The sequence below is a fragment of the Molothrus ater genome, chromosome 2 (genome assembly GCF_012460135.2).
Source record: "Molothrus ater isolate BHLD 08-10-18 breed brown headed cowbird chromosome 2, BPBGC_Mater_1.1, whole genome shotgun sequence".
Taxonomy (NCBI): Eukaryota; Metazoa; Chordata; class Aves; order Passeriformes; family Icteridae; genus Molothrus; species Molothrus ater.
The window spans coordinates 101405397-101417987 of NC_050479.2; the positions used below are offsets into that span (position 1 = coordinate 101405397).

The 12591-nt window shown below is 41.5% G+C and overlaps 1 protein-coding gene across 1 annotated transcript in view; it reads right to left on the reverse strand.

Moving 5' to 3' along the window:
- Nucleotides 1–319: 319 nt before the first annotated feature.
- UVRAG (UV radiation resistance associated) overlaps nucleotides 320–12591 on the reverse strand; it is an 88277-nt gene continuing 76005 nt past the window's right edge. Inside the window, exon 15 of the mRNA XM_036386090.2 lies at nucleotides 320–3969. Coding sequence (XP_036241983.1) covers nucleotides 3270–3969 — 700 coding nt within the window. The 3' untranslated portion in view covers nucleotides 320–3269. The remainder of the gene's footprint in view (nucleotides 3970–12591) is intronic.

A 12591-nucleotide genomic window follows, 5' to 3' on the forward strand; every position in this document is an offset into this window, starting at 1 on the left:
CACTGTATTTCCACTACCCATTAATGTGTCCTTAATCCCAGCCCCAATGTAGGCTGAAGCTATTTTTCCAGCTGCCTGCCATCTTTTGGGGACAAGCATGAAAAAGAAGTGCAGTACCAGCTCTTCTGAGACAGGATTTGGAGCCATCAAGGCAGTCAGTTCTTCAGGCAAATCTTCTTGCCCAAGCATTCACATTGGAAGCAATATTGATTTGATGAACAATAAGCCAAGGAGTTTTGGGGCTGGGAAGGCCACCAGGGTTTAAACCAGGCTCATAAAGAAAACAAACACAAAGGAGCCATTGAAGAAGACACACGAGTTGAGAGATACAAATCAATTTTATTTTATAAAGACAGATGAGCTTTCCTGCAATTGCCAACATAGTTTAAATGTGTCATTTATTATGCGATATTCTGGTCTCGCTTATTTTAAATACCTGGTCAAGCAAGGATAAACCAATGCTGTTGTGCTTGCTATAAAAATATAGTGGGATCTGATATTCCAAAACTAATATGCTCAAAAATCTTAAGGATTTCTAATGAAGGATTAGATTGAGATTGCAATGAAATGCTTTCTTAATTTGAAGACAGTTGCAGACTTTTAAGTGCCACAGCTGTGCAGGAACTGAAAGGCTCTTGAAAACTGAATGTACACTGTGATTCATTATGCCACCCTCAAACCTCCTGTTTGTTTCTCTTCCACTACACTATTTCCAAAGTAATTTACAGGGGGTGAAAAAAATAAACACCAAAAGGAGAAAGCTATGACGCAGCTGCAGTCTGTACAACCCCCTTCCTGACAGCCACAAGGCTCCATGGTCAATGCTCCATCAGCCCTGTGATGCTGTCCCACCTCACACCACCTGCTACATGGAAAGTGGTAGAAGTGGAAGAGAAACACAGGGATAATTTAAGGCTAACTAAAGATAATCCACAGAAAGCCCATCTGAGCAGCTTTGTGCAACAGATGCAAAAATCAACCGTAGTGTTTAGCACATTACCAATTACAAGGGTTAAACAGGAACAGCAACACAACATTGGGGAGGAGAACTAGACTTCATTTGGTTTGTGCAACCTGAGAAATAAACAACTAATGGCAAAAAAAGTCCCACTGATGCTGTACAAACCTAATTTCACATGTTGCTAAATTGCCATGTTCACCTACGAAACGCAGTGACTTCACAACTACTCTTTGGGTTGCTCTGAAAAGTCACCATCACACACAAGGCAATGCTTTTCTGTTATACAGGAACACGAGTGTGTGCACAAACAGGCCTGTGCTGCCTCGAGTATGCCAGATCCCATCCCACATGGTGCAAAACTGACCTAAAGTTACTGAATTTCACCTGAAATTACACTGGTATCAGAAGATGGCACAGGGCCCAGGACAGGATATTTTATGCTCATCACCACAAAGCGCTGTTCTTTCAGGTGTTTATTTCTCCCTCTCTAGGCCAAAGGACAGCAAGAGCTTCCTACCCATTCCTTTCCAAAGATGATGGCAGTGCTTCGAGCTTCTGCAGCACTTCCTTTGGGGAAGCTTTCATGAGATTTGAACAGAGAAGCTAATCTGGGGGAGAAGATACTCATGGATGTGTCCAACTTTGTACCTGAAATCATGTTCAGTGTCTCAAAATCAAGGTCTCCAAGTGCTCCCATCTAGCACATCATCCTGGGACAGACCAAAGCCAGCAAATTGCTGCAGAGAGGCTCTATCCAACCACTCAACTGTGGACACAACCATTAAAAGCTAACTGAAGAAATGTGAATATAGTTTAATGCAATCATTAAGGCATTACCTGGAAAAATGCATATTGTTGAACAGTGCTATTATGTATACCGGTTCTCACAAACACATCTTGTTTTGACAACAGAAAGCTGAGATTATACATATCCATATTTTTTAAAAGTTAATTTCAGCTAGCCTTACAGTGAAGTTAGGAAAAGCCTAGGTTGTGGGTTCAAAAGAAAAAATAAACCAGGGAGAGAAAAAAAAGCCAGACAAGCTGAAGTATTTTTATTCTGCTATATACTTTTATATTTCAGAGCTCACAACGGAGCTCAGATTCTTGGGTATACAATATAGAAAGCAAGAGCAATGAAATCCAAACTGAAATACATACCAGGAATCACAAAGCAGGCTGCAAATTGCTTTCTCATTAGTGCAGCTGAACACATGTGGCAGTGGTAACCAACCCAACAGCAAACTGCACCTCCAGCAAACCACTGGAAGTTTCTTCTCTCAAAGTATAGATGGTTAAAAAAATAAAAATTCAGATGAATAATGTTAAGTGCCTCCTTTTTACAGAGGAAGGAGCAATTCCACACATTCACCTAATTCCAAAGTGCTTCATTCCCGGTCTGGGTTTTTTGGAAGATGTCTGAAGTGACTCAGGGCACACTGTCCCCACTGCACACCTTGGAGGGCAGCAGCTGAACCCCATGTTGGTACTGAGTTCATGAAGTCTCTACTAATGAGATCTGTGCCCAGCCTAAGTGGGGAATGGTCAGGCTGAGATTATTACACAGAACCTTAGAGGTGGTTTACTCCTCAAGGTTTCCACTGGTAGGAAGAGCAAGTTTGGAGGAAAAGAGGAGTGGAAAAACACCCAAATGTCATTTCTGATTAACCAGGTGCAAGGAAAATGCAAAAAAATCACACAGGTGCTCATTCTCTGGCAAGTTCACACCGCCAAGTGAAGACTCCTCAGTGCAAACTAGAACTTCAAAGGCTACAGAGCACAGCCAAAATAGAGTTGTCCAATTGTAGCAAATTCATAGTATTTCTCTAATACTGACTACATTGCTCAAGCAAACACAGGAGTACATGGGAGAATGTAAAGACATCTTACCATAAAAATATATTAAATTAAAGGGTTTTTCTTCTGAAAAGATTAAAATAAATTTAACTCTAAATAATAATTAAGAACATAACAAACATTCATAGAAGGGGCTGATCAGCACTAGAAGTTGTTTTCAGAAAAGCCTTTATAAATGGATTCCAATGCCCTAGGAAAAAAAAAAAAAACACAAAACCTTCAACAGATTATAAATACCAGACAGAGAAGGACTTAAAGCAGAATGAAGTTACCTGGGCTGTGAATACACCATGATCCTGTGTTATTGTGCTCAAGTCCATTTGTCTAACACCATAGGAACAACTTTAAGCTTTTTTATTTTCATAATTAATATAAAGAATAAGTGCAATTTTATTTCTATTCCAGATCATTGATTTCACCTCAATGTCTGCCATCAAATCTCCGTGCGAGCTCACTTGTCCGAACTTTTCCGAGGTCTGCGGAAGCTGGACATGTTCTCATTCAGTGCACAGATCCTTCGGGAGAACTCCTCAAACTCCCCTAGGACTTGTTCATCACACTCAACCGCTACAGCATGTTCCACTGGGATGGAGGTAAAGTCTTCCAGCTGATCTCCTGTGCTGAACCCTGTTGCTTCCATACCCATGATCTCCTCTGCCTGCTCCACAGTGCAGCAAAGCACGGGGTTGAGTGGGGGCTGAAACTCACAGGGCTGCTTGTTGTTCATGGTGCCAGAGCACTCGCCAGGCAGAAACGCCCCATTTATTGCACTAGAATGTCCTAGGAAAGGTTCCTGCCTGTCTTGGGTATTGTTTAGTTTAGTTTCTCCATTTAAACTACTGCACAAGTCCTGGCCTTTTTTGGTATTTCTTTTGGAGGAGTCCATAGAGGTGTCCAAGGAAGAACATATGGGTCCAGGTTTTTTATCCAGCTCTCCCACACAGGCTGTGACAGCAACAGGCTGTGTTAAAGCAGAATTGTAACTAGGAGGAGGAGTTTTGTACTGTAGCCTCTCGCTTCCTGTGTTGGCTCGTTTTCGGAGTCCTTTATCTGGAGAAGGAAGCCCACTGGAAAAACCAATATCCAATCTGCCGAAGCTAGAGCTCTGTCTCTTTGGAACAGGAATTGCACTGGATGTATGGTGTCGATCGCTGTAAAAGAAGGAAATAACAGATCACACCATCAGGCATGCTCATGAGCAATACAGATGTTTAACCAAAGGCTGAAGCAATTTTTTTATCAAAACTCCAGGCTCTGTTTGGCCAACAACTTCTATCCCAAAGTGCTAAAACCCCAAACATGCCATATGAACCACAGAAGACAGCCCAGGGAACAGCTGTAGTGAAAAACAGGTTCTGTAGGAACACTTACACAGCTCTATGGTTTGGCAAGCCAGTGACCCAAGAAACCATCACATTATGCTAATTTGCACTGTTAACACCATTTTATAGGACTGAGCTGCACTTATGGAATATTACTGCTGACCATATATTTACGTATTTATGGCTTGTATTGGGTCATCATAAACTCTTCAAAAGTGAGTAATAACATCTGAATTCTCTATGAGCAAAGAATCCAACAGCAGACTTCCCTGACAGCTGCACAAAGGAGAAAAACCACAACAACTTCACTATTTGCAGAGGCCTATTCTTGCCAAATCTTCTGCTTTTCTGTGCCAGTCATTCCAAAACTCTTTGGACAATTGCCAACCTCTATTTCTTAAGGAACATGAACCAATCAAGCATAATTTACAAGTCTAACTTACCATAGTACAGTTCTACAAGCTACTTTCACTGTCTCAAGCTCTGTAATTTGGAAAATTACATTTTATAAATAAATAAATAAATAAATAAATCCACTTTATGTCATCTCAGGTGTGTTATGAGAACTTTCCTTCGTCAGCTCAATATTTATCCAACTATAATCACCACCCTGTATATAAATAGCATGCTATACATGAACATAAACAGCTGGTTCATTTTCCTTCCAAATATTTTAAAAAAATAGTAAAAAACCCAGCTATTATTGATCTACTGAATACACAACTCTAAGATTCAACCACTGTCAGGATGTCCTTCACAAACTTCATTTAAAAGAAACTCCTGCTCAAGGCCTGAAATGTTTTGTCCGGCACGGGAAAATCTTGTGTCATGGTTTACCAGATTGTTAGGGGTTTTTAGGTGGGGAGGGAGTCCATGGGCTGTGAGGGTGGCTCCCTGTGGGGATCTGGCACACCCAAACAGTTGGCTAGGTTTGAAGATTGACCCCCAGTTAAACCACTGAAAAGAGCTGCATAGGCCTCTGTGAAAACATATTTAAGGACAGGTAAGCCCGTGAAAAGCTCTATTGCTTCTGGCCTTGGAACAGGTAATTGGGAGCTGGCCAGGCCAGGCTCTGCTGTGATGCAGGCCTCTTCCCAGGAAGCCTGCCAGACCCTGTCCCTTCCCAGCAGGACCAAGCCACTTCCTGGAAACCCCACTGGTCCTTTTTTCTGACAGCACTGCTGGGCCATGCCCTCGGGGCCCATCCCAATGCCAGGAGCAACCATGTGGCTGGGACCAGAGCTGGGAATGGCCCACGGCCGGTGTTGGAGGGGGCCCCAAGGCTGGCAGCAGCCGCGTGGCTGGGACTGCCCGGCCGAAATCGGTGCGGCTCGGGCAGCACTGTGCTGCAGTGGCCATCTCAGCATGGCTTGCAATGAAGTTTGTTTGCTTGGCTGCTTTTAGCCAACCATGCTGCTGAGAGAAGAACAAAAGCAGCAGCAGCAGCTTTTCTTTTTTTTTTTTTTTTTGATGCCTGTGATATATGTTATATAATAATTTGTGCTAAAGGAATTAAAACCACAGCATCTTGTGTACCAAGCCAGTTTTGGGCAACAAGCAGTAATAGGCTACGTGATAAAGAATGGAGATTCAAACACCAGGAGGACACTGTCTACCAGGATGTATATTTCAAGGGATTTCTTTCCATCTGACAAGATCCCAGCAGGAGGCATTTGATAGGCATCATCAGAAGTTCATGCCAGGAAGTTTTCACCTGACAGGATTCCAGGAATTATCCTCCGGTTCCGGGAAACGCAGCAGCAAGAAAGAAAAACTACGATAATATGCTAAAATATGCTAAAGAAGAGCCCCCTTCTAGAGCCCCAAAGACTGTATAAAACAGACCCCTTTGAAATGACATTTTGGAGACCCACAGGGACTTTGGTGCAATTGAGGCCAAATCCTAAGTCTCCCCGACCCTGATCGCCTGTCTCAGAGTCAATTTGCTTGTGGCTTTTTCCAAATTTATACTTTGATAATTTAATAAATTTCCTTAATTATTAAATTGGAGTATTCATTTATAACAGTGCCCCTCATGAAGAGAAGACACAGGGTGGTGCCAGCAGCTAGCATGACTCACATGGTGTCGGCGAAGACCCCGTGACCAACAGAGAGGCACGGTGAGTGATTCCCCCAATGCAGAGCCTGGATGAGATCAACCTTCCAGCACTGCAGAATTCTATACAAAACTGTTTCAGTTGATAAAGCTTGAGAACAAATGAACCTATGAAGACCAATTCTCTCCTGAATCAGGAAAAAGGAAAGGATGAAGACATGAGAGAAAACATGGGACACTGCAGTCAGTGAAGTCAAATCCTAGATGGGAGGAGACTGAGGAGATCCCTTAGTCTTGGGCTGAAATTCTCTTGTAAGGCTATGCTTAAGATATAACTGATACATCAGACTTAAATTTTTTCCCTGTAACTCTTGGAAGGCATTGGGGGGATGTAGCATTCTAGCCACAGCCATGAGCAGAAGCACTTGTGTTGAAGTAAGCAGATGTTGAAGTAGGTTGAACAGAAAGAAATGAGAGAGATGAGAAACTTTGCCCCAGGAATAGAAGAAGAAAACCTCTGTTTCCTAGAGATGGCTGAAGAGAACTTTTGCTTTTATGCTATTACAGCTCATCCTTAGTACCCCATAAGTTGGCATGGCCCATGAAAGCTGTGGGAAAACTACAAAGCATGGGAGAGACTTTCACTCTGCAAACAGATTTTCCTTTCCCGGGTGGCTGGTTCACTGTGACCCTAAAGCCAAAGAGATATGTTTCTGGTGGAGAAGTCTCCATGGCATGGCAAGAGAGACTCCTATCCCTAAGAGAACTGAAGAAGAGGTGGCACACTGACTGAAAGTCCCAGGTTTTGTCTCTTTACATTGTCAGTGGGAAAGAAAAGAAGGTGTGGGGATAGGAGAAGTGTTGTGAAGGTTTATTCTAGTTACTTTTTTTTTTTTTTTTTTTTTTAGATTCCGTGGTTGACATGACATGCACTGAAATGGACCTTAAGGCTTCAAAACCAGGTTTTAAACTGCTGGAGAAATATGGGAGCAGAATTCAGAATTCTGTCCCTTGCTACCAATAAATATGAATAGGATGGGTTGAGCTTCAGTCAGGAATAAATACAAGGATAACATCCCAAATCTGAGAATGGAGGAATGAAGTCAATAGTATGGTTTATCTGCTTATCAAATATTATCTAAGGCATCTAGATAGAAGTAAATATGTATAAAGGGTTTTGGAGATCAGTCATTCAAGAGTTCCACAGTCACTGGAGAAGAAAACTGAGAGAAGGGTGGTAATCCCCTATTTGAGAGCCAGTTATGATCACTGGGAAAGTCATCTTCCCTGGATGCCTTTTCTTGATCACAGGGGCAACCTAGGCAACAATCTCAGGCTGAGTGACAAGTGTCTACAAGGCAGACATAAGAAGATAAATAGCTCTCTTTTAAGTAGAACAATGGTCATAGTCTTCCAGGCAAGTAAAACAAATCCATAAGGGCTCTGGATACAGTGGATTAAATGTTTTTTGCTCACCTGGAGGGAGGTGTGCCATCACCTCCCTCCAGGTGAGCATAGGAAGTCATGTTGAGGTTTTAGTTCAAAAGTAATGTTTGGACAGAGGCACAGGGCTCAAAAATACATGGCTGCTATTAATACCTATGAAAACAAGCAGCTGATGGAGGGTGTCTATTCCATTTGTGTTTTCCTTGAGGCTGTACTGTTACTAGGATTCTCAGCATTCATATCAAGGTAAAGTCCAGAGAAAGAATCCCAGAAGGGTCTGGTTTGAAACCAACTTTCAAGACCATCTAGTTGCAATCCCCCTGCCATGGGCAGGGACACCTTCCACTAGACCAGGTTGCTCCAAGCCCCACCCAACACAGCATTGAACACAGGCTCCCCACCTTCACAGGGAAGAACTGCTTCCTAATTTCTGAACTAAACCCACCCTCCATCAATTTAAAGACATTGTCCCTTATCCTTTGAGCTTCACAGCTCATGAAATTAATAAAAATATATAAAGTATATAAAAAAGAGAGTAATGTTAGAAAACTATCATCCAGTTACTCACACACTTTAGAGACTGTGAGGTATTGTCCCCAGTGAGAAGGGTTTGGCTTTCAGGAGCACAGCCCTTTACTCTAAGGCACAGCCTTGAGCTGAATTGCTCAGGTTGGGCTGATTCAGCTTCCAGCAACAATCCCTTGGTTGGTCTCCTGAGACACCAGACAGGTGTGGACATCAGTCCAAAAAGAATGGCCTGTGACTTGTGGAGTATAAGAACTGATTTGATTAACTGTCATCAGGGCCTGATGACTTTTAGTCTAGTGGATGACACTAGAACTGGTTACGCATATGGGAATGTACAGTTCCTGTCAGAAAGCAGGATTTCTAAATTATATTAAAAAAAAAGCCATGAGAAGCCTCAGGTCACCAATTTCAATGTTTCAATTGTATCCAAATCTCAAAAGCCAATTCTAACAGTCTGACTTCAGCTCTAAGTTCTTCTGGCAGCAAAATGACAAAGTAGCTATTTTCTCCCAAAATACTAATTTTCGCTAGTTCCAAGTAGTCACTTTGAGCATTCTTAGCCTTAAGGTGGAAGACACAGACTCTTAAACAGGTGAGATAAAGTGAATGAAGTAAGACACAAACATTTCTGAAATTATTTTCTTAGTGAACACATTCTGGTTGCAGTTTTGATAAAATGTTTCTTCGGTCAGATTCACCTGTGATTATTCAATCTGTCTGCAAGTGGCTCAGAGAAACTGTAAAGCAATATGAGGGACAAAATACAATTTACAGGCTCAAATATGTATCTTTTCCTCCACACGAAATGTTTCCTGTGAGGAACATTACTGGATCACAGCTGGACAAAATACTAAATTTTGATTACCTGGCCAAAAGCCAAAATCCACAGCTACAGCTCTTTGCTATGAGAATGCTTTTAAAAAACCACAAAACCCTAAACATCATTTGATCTTTTTGTGTTGTAAACTATGACCTCATGGCAGTAAGAACACTAAATGAAGGTGGTTTAGTTGGTTTATAGCTATCTGAAATGCTTGAGGCTCCATGAGCAGTTCAGAGCCAATATCATGTCAACTGTGCTAAAAAGCAGTGATAGTTTCTCACCTTCTTAGAGATTACTGGTAAAATAATGTACAATAGCAATAGGAAGGCGGCCAATATGAAGTTAAGATGAAACTGCATCTTTTGGCAGCTAAGAAATTCAGCAACACATTTTTAAAAAATGAAATCTCCATAAATCAAGCCACCAGAGTTTTTATAACTAAGAAGTTTTAGGCTCCTCTTGATTCTATCAGTATATTAATCAAGACATAGCCTCAAAACACAAATTTAAGCCTTGGCACTCAAGTATTTTTGAGGAAAGCCTTTAAAAGCTTTCAAAAGGGCATCTCCCGGCCTACTGACAAGCCATTCAAAAGGAGTATCATATATTTGCCAGCATTAGATAAGTCTACTGTCTATTCACTAAGAAAAAAATCTTCTTGCTGGACTGCTCAGATTTGCAGCATGTCCTTTACTTTCTGTTAATCACAAATACTATCTCTCATAAGTTACAGTGTGAAAAAAGAAAAAAGCTGAAGAATAGGAGAGAAAATGAGTCAGAGTCTCTTGATTTAATGATTTAATGCAACCATAATCTAAAGAGCCTAATCTTGGGAAAGGTCAATCTAAACATACAAAAAGAAATAAAACTATTTTAATTAAAAATGTTAAAAATGGACTGGCTACATGAAAGTGGGGATTTGAAGGGGGCTTATGAAAGGAGAGCAACTTTTTAAAAGAGGGAGAGAGGAACAGGACAAGGGGGAATGGTTTTAAACTAAAAGAGGGGAGATTGAGATCAGAGATTAGGAAGAAATTCTTGGCTGTGAGGATGGTGATGGCACAGGTTGCCCAGAGAAGCTGTGGCTGCCCCATGCCTGGAAGTGTTCAAGGCCAGGTTGGAGAGGGCTTGGAGCAACCTGGTCTAGTGGAAGGTATCCTGCCCTTGGTCAAGGAGTGGAACAACATGCCTTTAAGGTCCCTTCCAATCCAAACCTTTCTATGATTCAGTCTCAAATGCTGAAATAAACTGCCTGCTCACAAGAAAAAGTTTAAATTTAAGACAAAATCTGCATAGGGCTTTTGCATCCACAAAAGCTAACCTAAAAAACTGAGCTACTTTTCTGGAAGCCAATGAAACTCCAAGACTAAAAAAGTAGAAACAGAGAGAAGTATTCCCAAAAGGAAACAAAAGATTTGGGGGACAAAAGTTAACATAGCAGAATATTGGTACCAGGAGAGGTATGAAGGTGGAAGCAGAGATTGCAGATCTGCAAGCTTGCTGCAATAAATCACACAAGTTGGGATGTGAAAAACATTTATTAATCATTTAAGTGTAATGCCTGAGAAACCAAGACAACACAAATCTCACCAGGCTCAGGGAACCAGCCACTAAACCTTGATGGACAAACACTGGACTCTGCAGACCTTCCAAAGGACCAAAGGCTAGACCACAGCTCCAGGCAAAACAGGAGAACTCACAGAAGATTGAAGCAGACACTTTACAGCCAGATTTGCTCTAATGAATATATGAAACAAGTGAGCTCTTCTACAAAAGCCATGGAGGATTTTTTTTGGTTTGTTTTTAATCTAAAATGGTAATGATTATGGTGGTGACAGAACTTAAATTCAGAAAAACCCAGCTACAGTGCTCAGAAAGGAAACTGAAGACCAGCAAGAGAACCAAACAAATCAGGCAGTGCAAGTGAGTATATGGATAAGAAAACCTCTTGTCTCCCTGCTCTTATCCTGCAAACAAAAAATAACCTGGAAATATTTTACTGACTACAGTTTGTGTCAGAGGGTATCACATGACTCACAGTAACCTGAAAACAAAAATTCCTTCAAATATTCATTTTATCAGCTAGTGGATTGTCTGCTCGTTTCAATGTTAGTAATCAGGTATTATCCACAGGACAGTGGACATCTGTATTCTGTCCAATTATGAAAGTCTAGCCAGTATTCCCCTCAAAAGAGACTCTCCGTAAAGCCTCATTTCCATTTATATTTTTAGGAAGTACTAAGAAGCATTGATTGGGATCATTAGTTTAAAAAAAATATAAGTTAAAATGAACAACTATTCATAAAACTTCTGGACATGAGAAGGAAATGAGGCATAGACATCCATGAGGAGAAGGGAATGGGATACCCCAGAAGAACCATGCTTAATATTCCTACATGGAAATATTATCCAGCCAAAAAAATAAAAGTGCTTTGTTTTGTTAATGATTGTGCATCACCTATAGAAAACAACAACAGGATTGTATGGTGGCAAAATCTCCAAAGCATAACTAAAGTTTCCAGATCAGTTCCTCAGAGACTGCACATGCCAAAAGGGAAGAACAGGTATCCACACTGAAAATAATTCCATTTCATATGTTCCAGTGTCAACCCACTTCTGCTTATTCCCGACTGTAGTAGACACCCATGACCTGCACCCCTCCCACTCTACTGATGAGCAGAGAGAAGTGCTACAGACTTCACAGTCTGGCCCTTCATTTTCATCATCTGAGGATTTTTACACTACTGTGATGGATACCACATGAAAACTCACTGTGATATTTTCCTAATGAAGAAGGCTTTTCTTTATGCATCTTGCTAGAGAAAAAACAAAAGCAGGGAGAATCTTTTCAGCTGTTTCTGAAATTACTTACAGAATAAAGCTGCACAAGGGGCTGAGCTTCCTTTTCTCAGGACCCATTTACTTCCTCTGTTGGCTGAGCTGAATTTCCATCAGGCAACATTTTTTACAGTATTGCTGAAAGAGGAAACTTTTCCTACTCCTATATTTGTTCTCCTTAGCCAAGGCTCCAAACAGCAACCTGGAGGTGGGGGTGTTCAGGCTGGGAGAAGAGAAGGCTCCAGATAACTTAAAGCCCCTGACAATGCCTGAAGAGGCTCCAAGTGAGCTGGAGATGGACTTTGGACAAGAGCCTAGAACGACAGGACAAGAGGGAATGGCTTTCCACTGCCAGAGGCAAGGGTTAGGTGGAATATTGGGAAAAAATTCTTCTGTGTGAGGATGGCAAGGCCCTGGCACAGGTTGCCAGAGAAGTGGGGGCTGCCCCATCCCTGGATATGTTCAAGGCTAGGCTGGATGGAGCTTGGAGCAACCTGATCTACTGGGAGGTGTCCCTGCCTATGGCAAGGCATGGACACTGGATGATCTTTAAGGTCTTTCCAGCCCAAACCATTCTATGATTCCTGTGACCTGTTACAGTAGGATACACACAAGTACTTTTCAACATCAAAATCAATTTTAAAAAGAGGAGAATGTAGGGAGATGAAACTGCTTTGCTCATGAGAGTTAAGAAGGCAGGAAAACAAAACCATTCTATGATTCTGTGATTAGATGAGAATGCAGGACAAAATAACTGCTT